The following is a 24,385-nucleotide window of genomic DNA, read 5'->3' as shown; positions in this document are numbered from 1 at the left end:
TGAGTAGTGATGCTTCCATAGTGACGACAGCACAACAGACTGATGAGTAGTGGTGCTTCCATAGTGACGACAGCACAACAGACTGATGAGTAGTGATGCTTCCATAGTGACGACAGCACAACAGACTGATGAGTAGTGATGCTTCCATAGTGACGACAGCACAACAGACTGATGAGTAGTGATGCTTCCATAGTGACGACAGCACAACAGACTGATGAGTAGTGATGCTTCCATAGTGACGACAGCACATCAGACTGATGAGGAGTGATGCTTCCATAGTGACGACAGCACAACAGACTGATGAGTAGTGATGCTTCCATAGTGACGACAGCACAACAGACTGATGAGGAGTGATGCTTCCATAGTGACGACAGCACAACAGACTGATGAAGAGTGATGCTTCCATAGTGACCACAGCACAACAGACTGATGAGTAGTGATGCTTCCATAGTGACGACAGCACAACAGACTGATGAGGAGTGATGCTTCCATAGTGACGACAGCACAACAGACTGATGAGTAGTGATGCTTCCATAGTGATGACAGCACAACAGACTGAGTAGTGATGCTTCCATAGTGATGACAGCACAACAGACTGATGAGTAGTGATGCTTCCATAGTGATGACAGCACAACAGACTGAGTAGTGATGCTTCCATAGTGATGACAGCACAACAGACTGATGAGTAGTGATGCTTCCATAGTGACGACAGCACAAGAGACTGATGAGTAGTGATGCTTCCATAGTGACGACAGCACAACAGACTGATGAGTAGTGATGCTTCCATAGTGACGACAGCACAACAGACTGATGAGTAGTGATGCTTCCATAGTGACGACAGCACAACAGACTGATGAGTAGTGATGCTTCCATAGTGACGACAGCACAACAGACTGATGAGTAGTGATGCTTCCAAAGTGATGACAGCACAACAGACTGATGAGTAGTGATGCTTCCATAGTGACGACAGCACAACAGACTGATGAGTAGTGGTGCTTCCATAGTGACGACAGCACAACAGACTGATGAGTAGTGATGCTTCCATAGTGACGACAGCACAACAGACTGATGAGTAGTGATGCTTCCATAGTGACGACAGCACAACAGACTGATGAGTAGTGATGCTTCCATAGTGACGACAGCACAACAGACTGATGAGTAGTGATGCTTCCATAGTGACGACAGCACAACAGACTGATGAGGAGTGATGCTTCCATAGTGACGACAGCACAACAGACTGATGAGTAGTGATGCTTCCATAGTGACGACAGCACAACAGACTGATGAGGAGTGATGCTTCCATAGTGACGACAGCACAACAGACTGATGAAGAGTGATGCTTCCATAGTGACCACAGCACAACAGACTGATGAGTAGTGATGCTTCCATAGTGACGACAGCACAACAGACTGATGAGGAGTGATGCTTCCATAGTGACGACAGCACAACAGACTGATGAGTAGTGATGCTTCCATAGTGATGACAGCACAACAGACTGAGTAGTGATGCTTCCATAGTGATGACAGCACAACAGACTGATGAGTAGTGATGCTTCCATAGTGATGACAGCACAACAGACTGAGTAGTGATGCTTCCATAGTGATGACAGCACAACAGACTGATGAGTAGTGATGCTTCCATAGTGACGACAGCACAAGAGACTGATGAGTAGTGATGCTTCCATAGTGACGACAGCACAACAGACTGATGAGTAGTGATGCTTCCATAGTGACGACAGCACAACAGACTGATGGGTAGTGATGCTTCCATAGTGACGACAGCACAACAGACTGATGAGTAGTGATGCTTACATAGTGACGACAGCACAACAGACTGATGAGTAGTGATGCTTCCATAGTGATGACAGCACATCTGACTGATGAGTAGTGATGCTTCCATAGTGATGACAGCACAACAGACTGATGAGTAGTGATGCTTCCATAGTGACGACAGCACAACAGACTGATGAGTATTGATGCTTCCATAGTGACGACAGCACAACAGACTGATGAGTAGTGATGCTTCCATAGTGACGACAGCACAACAGACTGATGAGTAGTGATGCTTCCATAGTGACGACAGCACAACAGACTGATGAGTAGTGATGCTTCCATAGTGACGACAGCACAACAGACTGATGAGTAGTGATGCTTCCATAGTGACGACAGCACAACAGACTGATGAGTAGTGATGCTTCCATAGTGACGACAGCACAACAGACTGATGAGGAGTGATGCTTCCATAGTGACGACAGCACAACAGACTGATGAGTAGTGATGCTTCCATAGTGACGACAGCACAACAGACTGATGAGTAGTGATGCTTCCATAGTGACGACAGCACAACAGACTGATGAGTAGTGATGCTTCCATAGTGACGACAGCACAACAGACTGATGAGTAGTGATGCTTCCATAGTGACGACAGCACAACAGACTGATGAGTAGTGATGCTTCCATAGTGACGACAGCACAACAGACTGATGAGTAGTGATGCTTCCATAGTGACGACAGCACAACAGACTGATGAGTAGTGATGCTTCCATAGTGACGAGAGCACAACAGACTGATGAGTAGTGATGCTTCCATAGTGACGACAGCACAACAGACTGATGAGTAGTGATGCTTCCATAGTGACGACAGCACAACAGACTGATGAGTAGTGATGCTTCCATAGTGACGACAGCACAACAGACTGATGAGTAGTGATGCTTCCATAGTGACGACAGCACAACAGACTGATGAGTAGTGATGCTTCCATAGTGACGACAGCACAACAGACTGATGAGTAGTGATGCTTCCATAGTGACGACAGCACAACAGACTGAGTAGTGATGCTTCCATAGTGACGACAGCACAACAGACTGATGAGTAGTGGTGCTTCCATAGTGACGACAGCACAACAGACTGATGAGTAGTGATGCTTCCATAGTGACGACAGCACAACAGACTGATGAGTAGTGATGCTTCCATAGTGACGACAGCACAACAGACTGATGAGTAGTGATGCTTCCATAGTGACGACAGCACAACAGACTGATGAGTAGTGATGCTTCCATAGTGACGACAGCACAACAGACTGATGAGGAGTGATGCTTCCATAGTGACGACAGCACAACAGACTGATGAGTAGTGATGCTTCCATAGTGACGACAGCACAACAGACTGATGAGGAGTGATGCTTCCATAGTGACGACAGCACAACAGACTGATGAAGAGTGATGCTTCCATAGTGACCACAGCACAACAGACTGATGAGTAGTGATGCTTCCATAGTGACGACAGCACAACAGACTGATGAGTAGTGATGCTTCCATAGTGACGACAGCACAACAGACTGATGAGGAGTGATGCTTCCATAGTGACGACAGCACAACAGACTGATGAAGAGTGATGCTTCCATAGTGACCACAGCACAACAGACTGATGAGTAGTGATGCTTCCATAGTGACGACAGCACAACAGACTGATGAGGAGTGATGCTTCCATAGTGACGACAGCACAACAGACTGATGAGTAGTGATGCTTCCATAGTGATGACAGCACAACAGACTGATGAGTAGTGATGCTTCCATAGTGATGACAGCACAACAGACTGATGAGTAGTGATGCTTCCATAGTGATGACAGCACAACAGACTGATGAGTAGTGATGCTTCCATAGTGATGACAGCACAACAGACTGAGTAGTGATGCTTCCATAGTGATGACAGCACAACAGACTGATGAGTAGTGATGCTTCCATAGTGATGACAGCACAACAGACTGATGAGTAGTGATGCTTCCATAGTGACGACAGCACAACAGACTGATGAGTATTGATGCTTCCATAGTGACGACAGCACAACAGACTGATGAGTAGTGATGCTTCCATAGTGACGACAGCACAACAGACTGATGAGTAGTGATGCTTCCATAGTGACGACAGCACAACAGACTGATGAGTAGTGATGCTTCCATAGTGACGACAGCACAACAGACTGATGAGTAGTGATGCTTCCATAGTGACGACAGCACAACAGACTGATGAGTAGTGATGCTTCCATAGTGACGACAGCACAACAGACTGATGAGTAGTGATGCTTCCAAAGTGATGACAGCACAACAGACTGATGAGTAGTGATGCTTCCATAGTGACGACAGCACAACAGACTGATGAGTAGTGGTGCTTCCATAGTGACGACAGCACAACAGACTGATGAGTAGTGATGCTTCCATAGTGACGACAGCACAACAGACTGATGAGTAGTGATGCTTCCATAGTGACGACAGCACAACAGACTGATGAGTAGTGATGCTTCCATAGTGACGACAGCACAACAGACTGATGAGTAGTGATGCTTCCATAGTGACGACAGCACATCAGACTGATGAGGAGTGATGCTTCCATAGTGACGACAGCACAACAGACTGATGAGTAGTGATGCTTCCATAGTGACGACAGCACAACAGACTGATGAGGAGTGATGCTTCCATAGTGACGACAGCACAACAGACTGATGAAGAGTGATGCTTCCATAGTGACCACAGCACAACAGACTGATGAGTAGTGATGCTTCCATAGTGACGACAGCACAACAGACTGATGAGGAGTGATGCTTCCATAGTGACGACAGCACAACAGACTGATGAGTAGTGATGCTTCCATAGTGATGACAGCACAACAGACTGAGTAGTGATGCTTCCATAGTGATGACAGCACAACAGACTGATGAGTAGTGATGCTTCCATAGTGATGACAGCACAACAGACTGAGTAGTGATGCTTCCATAGTGATGACAGCACAACAGACTGATGAGTAGTGATGCTTCCATAGTGACGACAGCACAAGAGACTGATGAGTAGTGATGCTTCCATAGTGACGACAGCACAACAGACTGATGAGTAGTGATGCTTCCATAGTGACGACAGCACAACAGACTGATGAGTAGTGATGCTTCCATAGTGACGACAGCACAACAGACTGATGAGTAGTGATGCTTCCATAGTGACGACAGCACAACAGACTGATGAGTAGTGATGCTTCCAAAGTGATGACAGCACAACAGACTGATGAGTAGTGATGCTTCCATAGTGACGACAGACTGATGAGTAGTGGATGCTTCCATAGTGACGACAGCACACAACTGATGAGTAGTGATGCTTCCATAGTGACGACAGCACAACAGACTGATGAGTAGTGATGCTTCCATAGTGACGACAGCACAACAGACTGATGAGTAGTGATGCTTCCATAGTGACGACAGCACAACAGACTGATGAGTAGTGATGCTTCCATAGTGACGACAGCACAACAGACTGATGAGTAGTGATGCTTCCATAGTGACGACAGCACAACAGACTGATGAGTAGTGATGCTTCCATAGTGACGACAGCACAACAGACTGATGAGTAGTGATGCTTCCATAGTGACGACAGCACAACAGACTGATGAGTAGTGATGCTTCCATAGTGACGACAGCACAACAGACTGATGAGTAGTGATGCTTCCATAGTGACGACAGCACAACAGACTGATGAGTAGTGATGCTTCCATAGTGACGACAGCACAACAGACTGATGAGTAGTGATGCTTCCATAGTGACGACAGCACAACAGACTGATGAGTAGTGATGCTTCCATAGTGATGACAGCACAACAGACTGAGAGTAGTGATGCTTCCATAGTGATGACAGCACAACAGACTGATGAGTAGTGATGCTTCCATAGTGATGACAGCACAAAGACTGATGAGTAGTGATGCTTCCATAGTGACGACAGCACAACAGACTGATGAGTAGTGATGCTTCCATAGTGACGACAGCACAACAGACTGATGAGTAGTGATGCTTCCATAGTGACGACAGCACAACAGACTGATGAGTAGTGATGCTTCCATAGTGACGACAGCACAACAGACTGATGAGTAGTGATGCTTCCATAGTGACGACAGCACAACAGACTGATGAGTAGTGATGCTTCATAGTGACGACAGCACAACAGACTGATGAGTAGTGATGCTTCCATAGTGATGACAGCACAACAGACTGATGAGTAGTGATGCTTCCATAGTGACGACAGCACAACAGACTGATGAGTAGTGATGCTTCCATAGTGACGACAGCACAACAGACTGATGAGTAGTGATGCTTCCATAGTGACGACAGCACAACAGACCTGATGAGTAGTGATGCTTCCATAGTGACGACAGCACAACAGACTGATGAGTAGTGATGCTTCCATAGTGACGACAGCACAACAGACTGATGAGTAGTGATGCTTCCATAGTGACGACAGCACAACAGACTGATGAGTAGTGATGCTTCCATAGTGACGACAGCACAACAGACTGATGAGTAGTGATGCTTCCATAGTGACGACAGCACAACAGACTGATGAGTAGTGATGCTTCCATAGTGACGACAGCACAACAGACTGATGAGTAGTGATGCTTCCATAGTGACGACAGCACAACAGACTGATGAGTAGTGATGCTTCCATAGTGACGACAGCACAACAGACTGATGAGTAGTGATGCTTCCATAGTGACGACAGCACAACAGACTGATGAGTAGTGATGCTTCCATAGTGACGACAGCACAACAGACTGATGAGTAGTGATGCTTCCATAGTGACGACAGCACAACAGACTGATGAGTAGTGATGCTTCCATAGTGACGACAGCACAACAGACTGATGAGTAGTGATGCTTCCATAGTGACGACAGCACAACAGACTGATGAGTAGTGATGCTTCCATAGTGACGACAGCACAACAGACTGATGAGTAGTGATGCTTCCATAGTGACGACAGCACAACAGACTGATGAGTAGTGATGCTTCCATAGTGACGACAGCACAACAGACTGATGAGTAGTGATGCTTCCATAGTGACGACAGCACAACAGACTGATGAGTAGTGATGCTTCCATAGTGACGACAGCACAACAGACTGATGAGTAGTGATGCTTCCATAGTGACGACAGCACAACAGACTGATGAGTAGTGATGCTTCCATAGTGAGGACAGCACAACAGACTGATGAGTAGTGATGCTTCCATAGTGACGACAGCACAACAGACTGATGAGTAGTGATGCTTCCATAGTGACGACAGCACAACAGACTGATGAGTAGTGATGCTTCCATAGTGACGACAGCACAACAGACTGATGAGTAGTGATGCTTCCATAGTGACGACAGCACAACAGACTGATGAGTAGTGATGCTTCCATAGTGACGACAGCACAACAGACTGATGAGTAGTGATGCTTCCATAGTGACGACAGCACAACAGACTGATGAGTAGTGATGCTTCCATAGTGACGACAGCACAACAGACTGATGAGTAGTGATGCTTCCATAGTGATGACAGCACAACAGACTGATGAGTAGTGATGCTTCCATAGTGACTGACAGCACAACAGACTGATGAGTAGTGATGCTTCCATAGTGACGACAGCACAACAGACTGATGAGTAGTGATGCTTCCATAGTGACGACAGCACAACAGACTGATGAGTAGTGATGCTTCCATAGTGACGACAGCACAACAGACTGATGAGTAGTGATGCTTCCATAGTGACGACAGCACAACAGACTGATGAGTAGTGATGCTTCCATAGTGACGACAGCACAACAGACTGATGAGTAGTGATGCTTCCATAGTGACGACAGCACAACAGACTGATGAGTAGTGATGCTTCCATAGTGACGACAGCACAACAGACTGATGAGTAGTGATGCTTCCATAGTGACGACAGCACAACAGACTGATGAGTAGTGATGCTTCCATAGTGACGACAGCACACAGACTGATGAGTAGTGATGCTTCCATAGTGACGACAGCACAACAGACTGATGAGTGAATGAGTAGTGATGCTTCCATAGTGACGCACAGCACAACAGACTGATGAGTAGTGATGCTTCCATAGTGACCGACAGCACAACAGACTGATGAGTAGTGATGCTTCCATAGTGACTGACAGCACAACAGACTGATGAGTAGTGATGCCTTCCATAGTGATGACAGCACAACAACTGATGAGTAGTGATGCTTCCATAGTGACGACAGCACAAGACTGATGAGTATGATGCTTCCATAGTGACGACAGCACAACAGACTGATGAGTAGTGATGCTTCCATAGTGACGACAGCACAACAAACTGATGGAGTATGTGATGCTTCCATAGTGACGACAGCACAACAGACTGATGAGGTAGTGATGCTTCATAGTGACGACAGCACAACAGACTGATGAGAGTGATGCTTCCATAGTTGACGACAGCACAACAGACTGATGAAGTAGTGATGCTTCCATAGTGACGACAGCAAACAGACTGATGAGTAGTGATGCTTCCATAGTGACGACGCACAACAGACTGATAGTGGTGATGTTCCATAGTGGACGACAGCAAAGCACAGACTGATGAGTAGTGATGCTTCCATAGTGACGACAGCACAACAGACTGATGAGTAGTGATGCTTCCATAGTGACGACAGCACAACAGACTGATGAGTAGTGATGCTTCCATAGTGACGACAAGCACAACATGACTGATGAGGAGTAGTGATGCTTCCATTAGTGATGACAGCACAACAGACTGATGAGTAAGTGATGGCTTCCATAGCTGACGACAGCACAACAGACTGATGAGTAGTGGATGCTTCCAATAGTGAACGACAGCACTGACCAGACTGATGAGTAGTGATGCCTTCCATATTGACGACAGCACAACAGACTTGATGAGTAGTGATGCTTACATAGTGAACGACAGCACAACAACTGATGAGTAGTGATGCTTCCATAGTGATGACAGCACAACATGACTGATGAGTAGTGATGCTTATCCATAGTTGACGACAAGCACAACAGAACTGATGAGTAAGTGATGCTTCATAGTGACGACAAGCAGTGTGGATGCTTCATAGTGATGACAGCACAACAACTGGATGAGTAGTGATGCTTCCATAGTGACGACAGCACAACAGACTGATGAGGTAGTGATGCTTCCATAGTGAACGACAGCACAACAGACTGAATGATTGTTATTGATGCTTCCATAGTGACGACGCACAACAGACTGATGAGTAGTGATGCTTCCATAGTGACGACAGCACACAGACTGATGAGTAGTGATGGATTCCATAAGTGACGACAGCACAACAGACTGGATGAGTAGTGATCGCTTCCATAGTGACGACAAGCAGCACCAGACTGATGAGGAGTGAATGCTTCCCAAAATAGTGACGACAGCACAACAGACTGATGAGGAGTGGGAATGCTTCCATAGTGAAGACAGCACAACAGACTAGATGAGGAGTGATGCTTCCATAGTGACGACAGCACAACAGACTGATGAAGAGTGATGCTTTCCATAGTGACGACAGCACAACAGACTGATGAGTAGTGATGCTTCCATAGTGACGACAGCACAACAGACTGATGAGGAGTGATGCTTCCATAGTGACGACAGCACAACAGACTGATAGGAGTGATGCTTCCATAGTGACGACAGCACAACAGACTGATGAGTAGTGATGCTTCCATAGTGACGACAGCACAACAGACTGATGAGTAGTGATGCTTCCATAGTGATGACAGCACAACAGACTGAGTAGTGATGCTTCCATAGTGATGACAGCACAACAGACTGATGAGTAGTGATGCTTCCATAGTGACGACAGCACAACAGACTGATGAGTAGTGATGCTTCCATAGTGACGACAGCACAACAGACTGATGAGTAGTGATGCTTCCATAGTGACGACAGCACAACAGACTGATGAGTAGTGATGCTTCCATAGTGACGACAGCACAACAGACTGATGAGTAGTGATGCTTCCATAGTGACGACAGCACAACAGACTGATGAGTAGTGATGCTTCCATAGTGATGACAGCACAACAGACTGATGAGTAGTGATGCTTCCATAGTGATGACAGCACAACAGACTGAGTAGTGATGCTTCCATAGTGATGACAGCACAACAGACTGATGAGTAGTGATGCTTCCATAGTGATGACAGCACAACAGACTGATGAGTAGTGATGCTTCCATAGTGACGACAGCACAACAGACTGATGAGTAGTGATGCTTCCATAGTGACGACAGCACAACAGACTGATGAGTAGTGATGCTTCCATATTGACGACAGCACAACAGACTGAGTAGTGATGCTTCCATAGTGACGACAGCACAACAGACTGATGAGTAGTGATGCTTCCATAGTGACGACAGCACAACAGACTGATGAGGAGTGATGCTTCCATAGTGACGACAGCACAACAGACTGATGAGGAGTGATGCTTCCATAGTGACGACAGCACAACAGACTGATGAAGAGTGATGCTTCCATAGTGACGACAGCACAAAAGACTGATGAGTAGTGATGCTTCCATAGTGACGACAGCACAACAGACTGATGAGGAGTGATGCTTCCATAGTGACGACAGCACAACAGACTGATGAGGAGTGATGCTTCCATAGTGACGACAGCACAACAGACTGATGAGTAGTGATGCTTCCATAGTGACGACAGCACAACAGACTGATGAGTAGTGATGCTTCCATAGTGATGACAGCACAACAGACTGAGTAGTGATGCTTCCATAGTGATGACAGCACAACAGACTGATGAGTAGTGATGCTTCCATAGTGACGACAGCACAACAGACTGATGAGTAGTGATGCTTCCATAGTGACGACAGCACAACAGACTGATGAGTAGTGATGCTTCCATAGTGACGACAGCACAACAGACTGATGAGTAGTGATGCTTCCATAGTGACGACAGCACAACAGACTGATGAGTAGTGATGCTTCCATAGTGACGACAGCACAACAGACTGATGAGTAGTGATGCTTCCATAGTGATGACAGCACAACAGACTGATGAGTAGTGATGCTTCCATAGTGATGACAGCACAACAGACTGAGTAGTGATGCTTCCATAGTGATGACAGCACAACAGACTGATGAGTAGTGATGCTTCCATAGTGATGACAGCACAACAGACTGATGAGTAGTGATGTTTCCATAGTGACGACAGCACAACAGACTGATGAGTAGTGATGCTTCCATAGTGACGACAGCACAACAGACTGATGAGTATTGATGCTTCCATAGTGACGACAGCACAACAGACTGATGAGTAGTGATGCTTCCATAGTGACGACAGCACAACAGACTGATGAGTAGTGATGATTCCATAGTGACGACAGCACAACAGACTGATGAGTAGTGATGCTTCCATAGTGACGACAGCACAACAGACTGATGAGGAGTGATGCTTCCATAGTGACGACAGCACAACAGACTGATGAGGAGTGATGCTTCCATAGTGACGACAGCACAACAGACTGATGAGGAGTGATGCTTCCATAGTGACGACAGCACAACAGACTGATGAAGAGTGATGCTTCCATAGTGATGACAGCACAACAGACTGATGAGTAGTGATGCTTCCATAGTGACGACAGCACAACAGACTGATGAGGAGTGATGCTTCCATAGTGACGACAGCACAACAGACTGATGAGGAGTGATGCTTCCATAGTGACGACAGCACAACAGACTGATGAGTAGTGATGCTTCCATAGTGACGACAGCACAACAGACTGATGAGTAGTGATGCTTCCATAGTGACGACAGCACAACAGACTGATGAGTAGTGATGCTTCCATAGTGACGACAGCACAACAGACTGATGAGTAGTGATGCTTCCATAGTGACGACAGCACAACAGACTGATGAGTAGTGATGCTTCCATAGTGACGACAGCACAACAGACTGATGAGTAGTGATGCTTCCATAGTGACGACAGCACAACAGACTGATGAGGAGTGATGCTTCCATAGTGACGACAGCACAACAGACTGATGAGTAGTGATGCTTCCATAGTGACGACAGCACAACAGACTGATGAGGAGTGATGCTTCCATAGTGATGACAACACAACAGACTGATGAGGAGTGATGCTTCCATAGTGATGACAGCACAACAGACTGATGAGTAGTGATGCTTCCATAGTGATGACAGCACAACAGACTGATGAGTAGTGATGCTTCCATAGTGACGACAGAACAACAGACTGATGAGGAGTGATGCTTCCATAGTGACGACAGCACAACAGACTGATGAGTAGTGATGCTTCCATAGTGACGACAGCACAACAGACTGATGAGTAGTGATGCTTCCATAGTGACGACAGCACAACAGACTGATGAGTAGTGATGCTTCCATAGTGACGACAGCACAACAGACTGATGAGTAGTGATGCTTCCATAGTGACGACAGCACAACAGACTGATGAGTAGTGATGCTTCCATAGTGACGACAGCACAACAGACTGATGAGGAGTGATGCTTCCATAGTGACGACAGCACAACAGACTGATGAGTAGTGATGCTTCCATAGTGACGACAGCACAACAGACTGATGAGTAGTGATGCTTCCATAGTGACGACAGCACAACAGACTGATGAGTAGTGATGCTTCCATAGTGACGACAGCACAACAGACTGATGAGTAGTGATGCTTCCATAGTGACGACAGCACAACAGACTGATGAGGAGTGATGCTTCCATAGTGACGACAGCACAACAGACTGATGAGTAGTGATGCTTCCATAGTGACGACAGCACAACAGACTGATGAGTAGTGATGCTTCCATAGTGATGACAGCACAACAGACTGAGTAGTGATGCTTCCATAGTGATGACAGCACAACAGACTGATGAGTAGTGATGCTTCCATAGTGACGACAGCACAACAGACTGATGAGTAGTGATGCTTCCATAGTCACGACAGCACAACAGACTGATGAGTAGTGATGCTTCCATAGTGACGACAGCACAACAGACTGATGAGTAGTGATGCTTCATAGTGACGACAGCACAACAGACTGATGAGTAGTGATGCTTCCATAGTGACGACAGCACAACAGACTGATGAGTAGTGATGCTTCCATAGTGACGACAGCACAACAGACTGATGAGGAGTGATGCTTCCATAGTGACGACAGCACAACAGACTGATGAGGAGTGATGCTTCCATAGTGACGACAGCACAACAGACTGATGAGGAGTGATGCTTCCATAGTGACGACAGCACAACAGACTGATGAAGAGTGATGCTTCCATAGTGACGACAGCACAACAGACTGATGAGTAGTGATGCTTCCATAGTGACGACAGCACAACAGACTGATGAGGAGTGATGCTTCCATAGTGACGACAGCACAACAGACTGATGAGTAGTGATGCTTCCATAGTGACGACAGCACAACAGACTGATGAGTAGTGATGCTTCCATAGTGATGACAGCACAACAGACTGAGTAGTGATGCTTCCATAGTGATGACAGCACAACAGACTGATGAGTAGTGATGCTTCCATAGTGACGACAGCACAACAGACTGATGAGTAGTGATGCTTCCATAGTGACGACAGCACAACAGACTGATGAGTAGTGATGCTTCCATAGTGACGACAGCACAACAGACTGATGAGTAGTGATGCTTCCATAGTGACGACAGCACAACAGACTGATGAGTAGTGATGCTTCCATAGTGACGACAGCACAACAGACTGATGAGTAGTGATGCTTCCATAGTGATGACAGCACAACAGACTGATGAGTAGTGATGCTTCCATAGTGATGACAGCACAACAGACTGAGTAGTGATGCTTCCATAGTGATGACAGCACAACAGACTGATGAGTAGTGATGCTTCCATAGTGATGACAGCACAACAGACTGATGAGTAGTGATGCTTCCATAGTGACGACAGCACAACAGACTGATGAGTAGTGATGCTTCCATAGTGACGACAGCACAACAGACTGATGAGTAGTGATGCTTCCATAGTGACGACAGCACAACAGACTGATGAGTAGTGATGCTTCCATAGTGACGACAGCACAACAGACTGATGAGTAGTGATGCTTCCATAGTGACGACAGCACAACAGACTGATGAGTAGTGATGCTTCCATAGTGACGACAGCACAACAGACTGATGAGGAGTGATGCTTCCATAGTGACGACAGCACAACAGACTGATGAGTAGTGATGCTTCCATAGTGACGACAGCACAACAGACTGATGCGGAGTGATGCTTCCATGGTGACGACAGCACAACAGACTGATGAAGAGTGATGCTTCCATAGTGACGACAGCACAACAGACTGATGAGTAGTGATGCTTCCATAGTGACGACATCACAACAGACTGATGAGGAGTGATGCTTCCATAGTGACGACAGCACAACAGACTGATGAGTAGTGATGCTTCCATAGTGACGACAGCACAACAGACTGATGAGTAGTGATGCTTCCATAGTGACGACAGCACAACAGACTGATGAGTAGTGATGCTTCCATAGTGACGACAGCACAACAGACTGAGTAGTGATGCTTCCATAGTGATGACAGCACAACAGACTGATGAGTAGTGATGCTTCCATAGTGACGACAGCACAACAGACTGATGAGTAGTGATGCTTCCATAGTGACGACAGCACAACAGACTGATGAGGAGTGATGCTTCCATAGTGACGACAGCACAACAGACTGATGAGTAGTGATGCTTCCATAGTGACGACAGCACAACAGACTGATGAGGAGTGATGCTTCCATAGTGATGACAGCACAACAGACTGATGATTAGTGATGCTTCCATAGTGATGACAGCACAACAGACTGATGAGTAGTGATGCTTCCATAGTGACGACAGAACAACAGACTGATGAGGAGTGATGCTTCCATAGTGATGACAGCACAACAGACTGATGAGTAGTGATGCTTCCATAGTGACGACAGCACAACAGACTGATGAGTAGTGATGCTTCCATAGTGACGACAGCACAACAGACTGATGAGTAGTGATGCTTCCATAGTGACGACAGCACAACAGACTGATGAGTAGTGATGCTTCCAGACACTAGTGGACAGATGGAGAAACAGAAGGATATGAAGAGTGATGTAGATGTGTTGACTTTTGGATGAGTGTCATTTTAACCGGAACGTGTTTGGACGGACAGCAACATTATTTAGCCCTCATCTCACCCTGTCACTCTGTCAGGAGGTAACATCATAATATCAGGGATGCTAAAGGATCTCTGTGTAGAATGGCTCTGACATCACTTCTTCTTTCTGCCTAGGGGAACGGTCATGAGCGTGACTTCCTGGATGACAGACGTGTTTTCATCATGGACGTCTACAACCGATACATCTACCCTGGAGACGGATACGCAAAGAGTAAGATGCCACTAACCTATGACCCCTAACCCTCTACAACCGATGCATCTACCCTGGAGACAGATACCCTAGGAGTAAGATACCACTAACCTATGACCCCTAACCCTCTACAACCGATACATCTACCCTGGAGACGGATATGCAAAGAGTAAGATACCACTAACCACTAACCTATGACCCCTAACCCTCTATAACCGATACATCTAACCTGGAGTAAGATACCACTAACCTATGACCCCTAACTCTCTATAACCGATACATCTACCCTGGAGACGGATACCCTAAGAGTAAGATACCACTAACCTATGACTCCTAACCCTTTACAACCGATACATCTAACCTGGAGACGGATACGCAAAATGATCTCCATATTGTTTTTTTGGGGTACTAAATTGGATATTGTGTTTTGATATATGGACGAGGCCACTGGACCATGAAATCAATAGTGGTTCGATAATAGTCTTATAGTTTGTTGCTGTATAGAGAAGTGGTTTTATTTTTGTGTCCCACAGGGGGCAGACTCTGACCTGTCCCACTCTGCTGCCTAAAGAGATTTCTCTGCTCTGACTCTCTACCCCTCTACCTGAAGACTGTTCTCATTCTGTCCATCTCAAACAAACCCTCTCCATACCTGCTGGAAGTGTGTGTGTGTGTGTGTGTGTGTGTGTGTGTGTGTGTGCGTGTGTGTGTGTGCGTGTGTGTCGGTGCAAAAAGTGTGTGTGTTGGACCTGTACAGTTGATTTATTTCAGGAGGTTAAATCAGTGTCTCATTATTCTGTTGTACTTTCAAAACAAATGTAAAATAGTTTAATTCATAACACATTTAAAATATCCTTATTTATAACAGGCATGAAATGACTTGGGTTCTATAGGCACTATGGGCTCTATCAATGGAAACAGGATGCACCTGAGCTCAATTTCGAATCTCATAGCAAGAGGTCTGAATACAATACTTTCCGAATGCACTGTACATTGTAGTGTTTCCCGGGGCGATTAAATGTAATGTACTGGGGGACGGAGGACCTGTCTGTCTACCTGTCTGTCTATGTCTCTCTCAGGAGCCATAAAGCGTAAGGTGGAGCTGGACTGGGGGACAGAGGATGATGAGTACCTCCAGAAGGTAGAGCTCCACTCGGAGGGTGCTCTCAATGAGGTCCGGCCTGACATCATAGTATACAACGCCGGTACAGACATCCTAGACGGAGACCCCCTGGGAGGGCTGGCTATCTCACCACAGGTAGGGTTGGTAGGGGACTGGCTATCTCACCACTGGTGGGGGACTGGCTATCTCACCACTGGTAGGGGACTGGCTATCTCACCACAGGTAGGGTTGGTAGGGGACTGGCTATGTCACCACTGGTAGGGGACTGGCTATCTCACCACTGGTAGGGGACTGGCTATCTCACCACTGGTGGGGTTGGTAGGGGACTGGCTATCTCACCACTGGTAGGGTTGGTAGGGGACTGGCTATCTCACCACTGGTGGGGGACTGGCTATCTCACCACTGGTAGGGGACTGGCTATCTCACCACAGGTAGGGTTGGTAGGGGACTGGCTATGTCACCACTGGTAGGGGACTGGCTATCTCACCACTGGTAGGGGACTGGCTATCTCACCACTGGTAGGGTTGGTAGGGGACTGGCTATCTCACCACTGGTAGGGTTGGTAGGGGACTGGCTATCTCACCACTGGTGGGGGACTGGCTATCTCACCACTGGTAGGGGACTGGCTATCTCACCACAGGTAGGGTTGGTAGGGGACTGGCTATGTCACCACTGGTAGGGGACTGGCTATCTCACCACTGGTAGGGTTGGTAGGGGACTGGCTATGTCACCACAGGTAGGGTTGGTAGGGGACTGGCTATGTCACCAGTGGTAGGGTTGGTAGGGGACTGGCTATGTCACCACAGGTAGGGTTGGTAGGGAACTGGCTATCTCACCACATGTAGGGTTGGTAGGGGACTTGCTATGTCACCACTGGTAGGGTTGGTAGGGGACTGGCTATCTCACCACTGGTAGGGGACTGGCTATGTCACCACAGGTATGGTTGGTAGGGGACTGGCTATCTCACCACTGGTAGGGTTGGTAGGGAACTGGATATCTCACCACATGTAGGTTTGGTAGGGGACTGGCTATCTCACCACTGGTAGGGGACTGGTTATGTCACCACAGGTAGGGTTGGTAGGGGATTGGCTATATCACCACAGGTAGGGTTGGTAGGGGACTGGCTATCTCACCACATGTAGGGTTGGTAGGGGACTGGCTATCTCACCACTGGTAGGGTTGGTAGGGGACTGGCTATCTCACCACAGGCCGGGTTGGTAGGGGACTGGCTATCTCACCACTGGTAGGGGACTGGCTATCTCACCACAGGTAGGGTTGGTAGGGGACTGGCTATCTCACCGCAGGTAGGGTTGGTAGGGGACTGGCTATCCCACCACTGGTAGGGGACTGGCTATCCCACCACTGGTAGGGTTGGTAGGGGACTGGCTATGTCACCACAGGCCGGGTTGGTAGGGGACTGGCTATCTCACCACTGGTAGGGGACTGGTTATCTCACCACAGGTAGGGTTGGTAGGGGACTGGCTATCTCACCACAGGTAGGGTTGGTAGGGGACTGGCTATCCCACCACTGGTAGGGGACTGGCTATGTCACCACAGGTAGGGTTGGTAGGGGACTGGCTATCTCACCACAGGCCGGGTTGGTAGGGGACTGGCTATCTCACCACTGGTAGGGGACTGGCTATCTCACCACAGGTAGGGTTGGTAGGGGACTGGCTATCTCACCACAGGTAGGGTTGGTAGGGGACTGGCTATGTCACCACAGGTAGGGTTGGTAGGGGACTGGCTATCTCACCACATGTAGGTTTGGTAGGGGAGTCAGTCTTTCCATTCCCTGAGATGGTAATCACTTGTTCTTTAAACCCTCAAGTCCAGCTGTCCTCATTGTCATGTCTCCACCTCTCCCCCCTGAGGAGGGTGTGTATTTGGGGGGGGGGACTGTCCAGATGTCTCCATCCACCTGGCAACGCTGGGGTTAATGTCTGTGAATGGAGGGGAAAGGGAAGCATGGGGGCAGAGAGGAGTAGAAACACAGAGCTCCAGTCCCTCAGGGGAAAGGGTGTGGAATGATTCTACCATAATATGACGTTATGGAGCGTTTCCTCATCCTCATAGCTTTGGGTTGTTATTGTGCACTAAGATTAAATGTCAAAGACAAAATGATGAAACCGTTTTCTAGAGGCTGTCTAGACTCAAACTGAGGCTTGAATGCTCCTCTCTTCCAGGGCATCATAAAGAGGGATGAAATAGTGTTCCGGGCAGCACGAAGGAGAGGGATTCCCATCCTGATGGTGACATCTGGTGGATACCAGAAGAAGACTGCTCGCATCATCGCTGACTCCATCATCAACCTGCATCGCCAGGGCCTGATTGGAGGGAATGAGGATGGGGAGGTGGCAGAGGAGTGTGTGGGCGGAGTCCCCCTCGTGATGAGCAGCTCTGACTCCTCCCCTTCCTCTGTGTCGACAGGACCAGCCCCCAACACCATTTGACTGGAACTGAACATGAGTTGGATCTTAGGGTCCAGAGCTTCTCCTGGAACCGTAGGACACTAGAAGAAAAATGTTATGCTCGGGAATAGAGTACCTTTTCAGACTTCCCCACGATCTTACTGATGCCCAAGGTGACTGTGACAGGGGTCGGTAATGGTACAAGGTTGGTCGGGTAGCCTAGTGGTTAAGAGTGTTTGGCCAGTAATTTGAATCCCTGAGCCAGCTAGGTGAAAAATCGACCGATGTGCCCTTGAGCAAAGCACTTAACACTAGTTGCTCCTGTAAGTCTATGGATAACAGTGTCTGCTAAATTACTAAAATGTAAATGTCTGAGACATTCTGTAGTGGTTCGGGGTTGGACTGAGACATTCTGTAGTGCTACAGAGTTGGTCTGAGACATTCTGTAGTGGTTCGAGGTTGGACTGAGACATTCTGTAGTGCTACAGAGTTGGTCTGAGACATTCTGTAGTGGTTCGGGGTTCGTCTGAGACATTCTGTAGTGGTACGGGGTTGGTCTGAGACATTCTGTAGTGGTTCGGGTTTGGTCTGAGACATTCTGTAGTGGTTCGGGGTTGGTCTGAGACATTCTGTAGTGGTTCGGGGTTGGTCTGAGACATTCTGTAGTGGTACGGGGTTGGTCTGAGACATTCTGTAGTGGTACGGGGTTGGTCTGAGACATTCTGTAGTGCTACGGGGTTGGTCTGAGACATTCTGTAGTGGTTCGGGGTTCGTCTGAGACATTCTGTAGTTGTTCGGGGTTGGACTGAGACATTCTGTAGTGCTACAGACTTGGTCTGAGACATTCTGTAGTGGTTCGGGGTTGGTCTGAGACATTCTGTAGTGGTACGGGGTTGGTCTGAGACATTCTGTAGTGGTACGGGGTTGGTCTGAGACATTCTGTAGTGGTTCGGGGTTCGTCTGAGACATTCTGTAGTGGTTCGGGGTTCGTCTGAGACATTCTGTAGTGGTTCGGGGTTGGTTTGAGACATTCTGTAGTGCTACAGGGTTGGTCTGAGACATTCTGTAGTGCTACAGGGTTGGTCTGAGACATTCTGTAGTGGTACGGGGTTGGTCTGAGACATTCTGTAGTGGTTCGGGGTTGGTCTGAGACATTCTGTAGTGGTTCGGGGTTGGTCTGAGACATTCTGTAGTGCTACAGGGTTGGTCTGAGACATTCTGTAGTGGTACGGGGTTGGTCTGAGACATTCGGTAGTGGTTCGGGGTTGGTCTGAGACATTCTGTAGTGGTACGGGGTTGGTCTGAGACATTCTTTAGTGGTACGGGGTTGGTCTGAGACATTCTTTAGTGGTACGGGGTTGGTCTGAGACATTCTGTAGTGCTACAGGGTTGGACTGAGACAGATATATAGTTTTCTGTGGACAGTAATCAAATCAAATCAAATCAAATTTATTTATATAGCCCTTTGTACATCAGCTGATATCTCAAAGTGCTGTACAGAAACCCAGCCTAAAACCCCAAACAGCAAGCAATGCAGGTGGAGAAGCACGGTGGCTAGGAAAAACTCCCTAGAAAGGCCAATACCTAGGAAGAAACCTAGAGAGGAACCAGGCTATGTGGGGTGGCCAGTCCTCTTCTGGCTGTGCCGGGTGGAGATTATAACAGAACATGGTCAAGATGTTCAATGTTCATAAATGACCAGCATGGTCGAATAATAATAAGGCAGAACAGTTGAAACTAGAGCAGCAGTAGTGTTTAATACTAACACTAAACATGGTGAATTCAGACATTGGACTTTAAGATTGACTTAAGTTTTCTCGTTCATGTATTAGTTTCTGGTTCAAACCAATCTAGGGAGAAAGAGGGCCTTTTAAACCCTAATATTGATGACGGTTAGGAACTGGGTTAGGTCTGACTGGCCCAGAGTTTCACCTGGGCTCCTGGGCTATGACCCAAATGGCACCTAATTCCTTATATAGTGCACTACGTTGGGCCTAGGGGCCTGTATGGTTTGATACTGCCACTGACTTGAATTCGCTAGTTCATATTGACTTGAAGGACCAATCTATGAAAAAAGGGCCTTTACCTGGTCTAATCACATGGGTTGGTGAGGGAAAACTCATGGGCCGTGTCCTAACACCCTATTATTTAGGGCACTACTTTGTCCAAAGGGGCTGTAAGGTAACTTAGTAGGACTTTACAGTATGACTTTACAGAAGGACTTTACAGTAGGACTTAGTAGGACTTTACAGACATTTGCTTCATTGGATGTTGATAATATTGGAAGAGTTTTACATGTTGTATGAGTGTTTGGCACAGGGTTTCAAGGGCATTATAACAATGTGATTTAAAAAATTTTAAAAAAGTAATTGATGAGAGTAATATAATATGATTGGTATTGGTTAATTAATTAATGAGAGAATAATACAATATGATTGGTATTGGTTAATTAATTAATGAGAGAATAATACAATATGATTGGTATTGGTTAATTAATTAATGAGAGAATAATACAATATGATTGGTATTGGTTAATTAATTAATGAGAGAATAATACAATATGATTGGTATTGGTTAATTAATTAATGAGAATAATACAATATGATTGGTATTGGTTAATTAATTAATGAGAGAATAATACAATATGATTGGTATCGGTCAATGAATAAATGAAAATGAATAGCAACATTCCAAAACGTAGTTCTTCTTCAGATTGGGAAATCTGGCCTTCATCCCAAATGGCATCCTATTTCCTGTATAGTCCACTACTTTTGACCAGAGGTCCAACGTGCCCTGGTTAAAAGTAAGGAATTGGGCGCCATTTGGAACATATCTCTGATGTGATCTGCTACGCTCCGCACCACATCTGAAATACATTTAGAATCCTCCTGATCCCAAGACTTTTGTTGAAATATTTGGTTTAAGGTTCCTGCACTTGTTAGAAAGCAGTGATACTTCATTCTATTATCTGTCCATGTTAAAGTGATTCTGATGGTTAAACTTTGTAATATATGAACATAATAATGCCATTTAGCAGACACCATTCATGACCTTATTGTATTCAGCCATTCATGACCTTATTGTATTCAGCCATTCATAACCTTATTGTATTCAGCCATTCGTGACCTTATTGTATTCTGCCATTCATAACCTTATTGTATTCAGCCATTCATGACCTTATTGTATTCGGCCATTCATGACCTTATTGTATTCAGCCATTCATGACCTTATTGTATTCAGCCATTCATAACCTTATTATATTCAGCCATTCATGACCTTATTGTATTCAGCCATTCATAACCTTATTGTACTCAGCCATTCATAACCTTATTGTATTCAGCCATTCATAACCTTATTGTACTCAGCCATTCATAACCTTATTATATTCAGCCATTCATGACCTTATTGTATTCAGCCATTCATAACCTTATTGTACTCAGCCATTCATAACCTTATTGTATTCAGCCATTCATAACCTTATTGTATTCAGCCATTCATAACCTTATTATATTCAGCCATTCATGACCTTATTGTATTCAGCCATTCATAACCTTATTGTACTCAGCCATTCATAACCTTATTATATTCAACCTGTTTCTCACACCTTTTCTTCAATCAGAAATAATTTTTGAATTCTAACAAACTTACTTTCAAGATAACTCCTTTTTTTGTTTCATATACATTCTGTTGTATTCCCTATATTTATATTCCATTCTGTATTCCCCATATCTACTAATGTTCAAAAGTTTGGGTTCACTTAGAAATGTCCTTGTTTTTGAAAGAAAAGCAAATGTTTTGTTAATTAAAATAACATCAAATTGATTAGAAATACAATGTAGACATTGTTCATATTGTAAATGACTATTGTAGCTGGAAACGGCTGATTTTCAATGGAATATCTACATAGGCCCATTATCAGCAACCATCACTCCTGTGTTCCAATGGCACGTTGTGTTAGCTAATCCAAGTTTATCATTTTAAAATGATAATTGATCATTAGAAAACCCTTTTGCAATGATGTTAGCACAGCAGACAACTGTTGTCCTGATTAGAGGCAATGAGACTAGTTGATTATCTGGAGCATCAGCATTTCTGGGTTCGATTACAGGCTCAAAATGGCCAGAAACAAATAACTTTCTTCTGAAACTCGTCAGTCTATTCTTGTTCTAAGAAATGAAGGCTATTCCATGCGGGAAATTGCCAAGAAACTGAAGATCTCGTACAAAGCTGTGTCCTACTCCCTTCACAGAACAGCGCAAACTGGCCCTAACCAGAATAGAAAGAGGAGTGGGAGGCCCCGGTGCACAGCTGAGCAAGAGGACAAGTACATTAGTGTGTCTAGTTTGAGAAACAGATGCCTCACAAGTCCTCAACTGGCAGCTCCATTAAATAGTATCTGCAAAACACCAGTCTCAATGTCAACAGTGAAGAGCCGACTCCAAGATGCTAGCCTTCTAGGCAGAGTTGCAAAGAAAAATAAACATCTCAGACTGGCCTATAGAAAAGATTAAGATGGGCAAAAGAACAGACGAAGGTTGGAAAAAAGGGAAAAAAGTGCAAATTTTCTCCTACAACAGGACAATGACCCAAAGCACAACTCCAAACTACAGTGCCTTGCAAATGTATTCATCCACCTTGGAGCTTTTCCTATTTTGTATCATTACAACCTGTAATTTAAATGGATTTCAGTCATTTATTTGGATTTCATGTAATGTACATACACAAAATAGTCCAAGTTGGTGAAGTTAAATAACTTTTTTCAAAAAATTCTAATAAATAAAAAATGGAAAAGTGGTGCATGCATATGTATTCACCCCCTGTGCATATGTATTCACCCCCTTTGCTATGAAGTCCCTAAATAAGATCTGGTGCAACCAATTACCTTCAGAAGTCACATAATTAGTTAGATTGCACACAGGTGGATTTTATTTAAGTCTCACATGATCTGTTATATGATCTCAGTATATATAAACCTGTTCTGAAAGGTCCCAGAGTCTACAACACCACTAAGCAAGCGGCACCACCAAGCAAGCGGCACCATGAAGACCAAGGAGCTCTCCAATCAGGTCTGGGACAAAGTTGTGGAGAAGTACAGATCAGGGTTGGGTTCTAAAAAAGATATCTGGAACTTTGAACATCCCAAAAGGGGACCATTAAATCCATTATTTAAAAATTGAAAGAATATGGCACCACAACAAACCTGCCAAGAGAGGGCTGCCCACTAAAACTCACAGACCAGGCAAGGAGGGAATTTGTAGAGGCGGCAGGGTAGCCTAGTGGTTAGAGCGTTGGACTAGTAACTGGAAGGTTGCATTTTCAAACCCTCGAGCTGACAAGGTACAAATCTGTCGTTCTGCCCCTGTTCCTAGGCCGTCATTGAAAATAAGAAGTTGTTCTTAACTGACTTGCCTAGTTAAAATAAAAAATACCCAGAGAGGCAACAAAGAGACCAAAGATAACCTTGAAGGAGCTGCAAAGCTCCACAGTGGAGATTGGAGTATCTGTCCATAGGACCACTTTAAGCCGTACACTTGACAGAGCTGGGCTTTACGGAAGAGTGACCAGAAAAAAACGTTGCTTAAAGAAAAAAGTAAGCAAACATGTTTGGTGTTCGCCAAAAGGGATGTGGGAGACTCCCCAA

The 24,385-nt window shown here is 45.8% G+C and overlaps 1 protein-coding gene across 2 annotated transcripts in view; it reads left to right on the top strand.

Moving 5' to 3' along the window:
* hdac11 (histone deacetylase 11) overlaps positions 1-22,572 on the top strand; it is a 53,336-nt gene extending 30,764 nt beyond the window's left edge. The window contains exons 8-11 of one of the 2 annotated variants that reach the window (XR_004210124.1): positions 15,138-15,234; positions 16,293-16,471; positions 18,520-19,140; positions 19,203-22,572. Coding sequence is in view for 1 of the 2 variants with exons in the window: in XM_031825879.1 (XP_031681739.1) it covers positions 15,138-15,234; positions 16,293-16,471; positions 18,520-18,786 (543 nt within the window). In the remaining variant the exon portion in view is untranslated. Of the gene's footprint in view, positions 1-15,137; positions 15,235-16,292; positions 16,472-18,519 lie in introns of both variants that reach the window. The other variant, XM_031825879.1, reaches the window with a different exon arrangement.
* The last annotated feature ends 1,813 nt before the right edge of the window (positions 22,573-24,385 follow it).

Source organism: Oncorhynchus kisutch, linkage group LG5, assembly GCF_002021735.2.
Source record: "Oncorhynchus kisutch isolate 150728-3 linkage group LG5, Okis_V2, whole genome shotgun sequence".
NCBI classification, from domain to species: Eukaryota; Metazoa; Chordata; class Actinopteri; order Salmoniformes; family Salmonidae; genus Oncorhynchus; species Oncorhynchus kisutch.
Note: the sequence above shows the minus strand (reverse complement) of the source record. Positions and strands in the feature narration are given on the sequence as shown.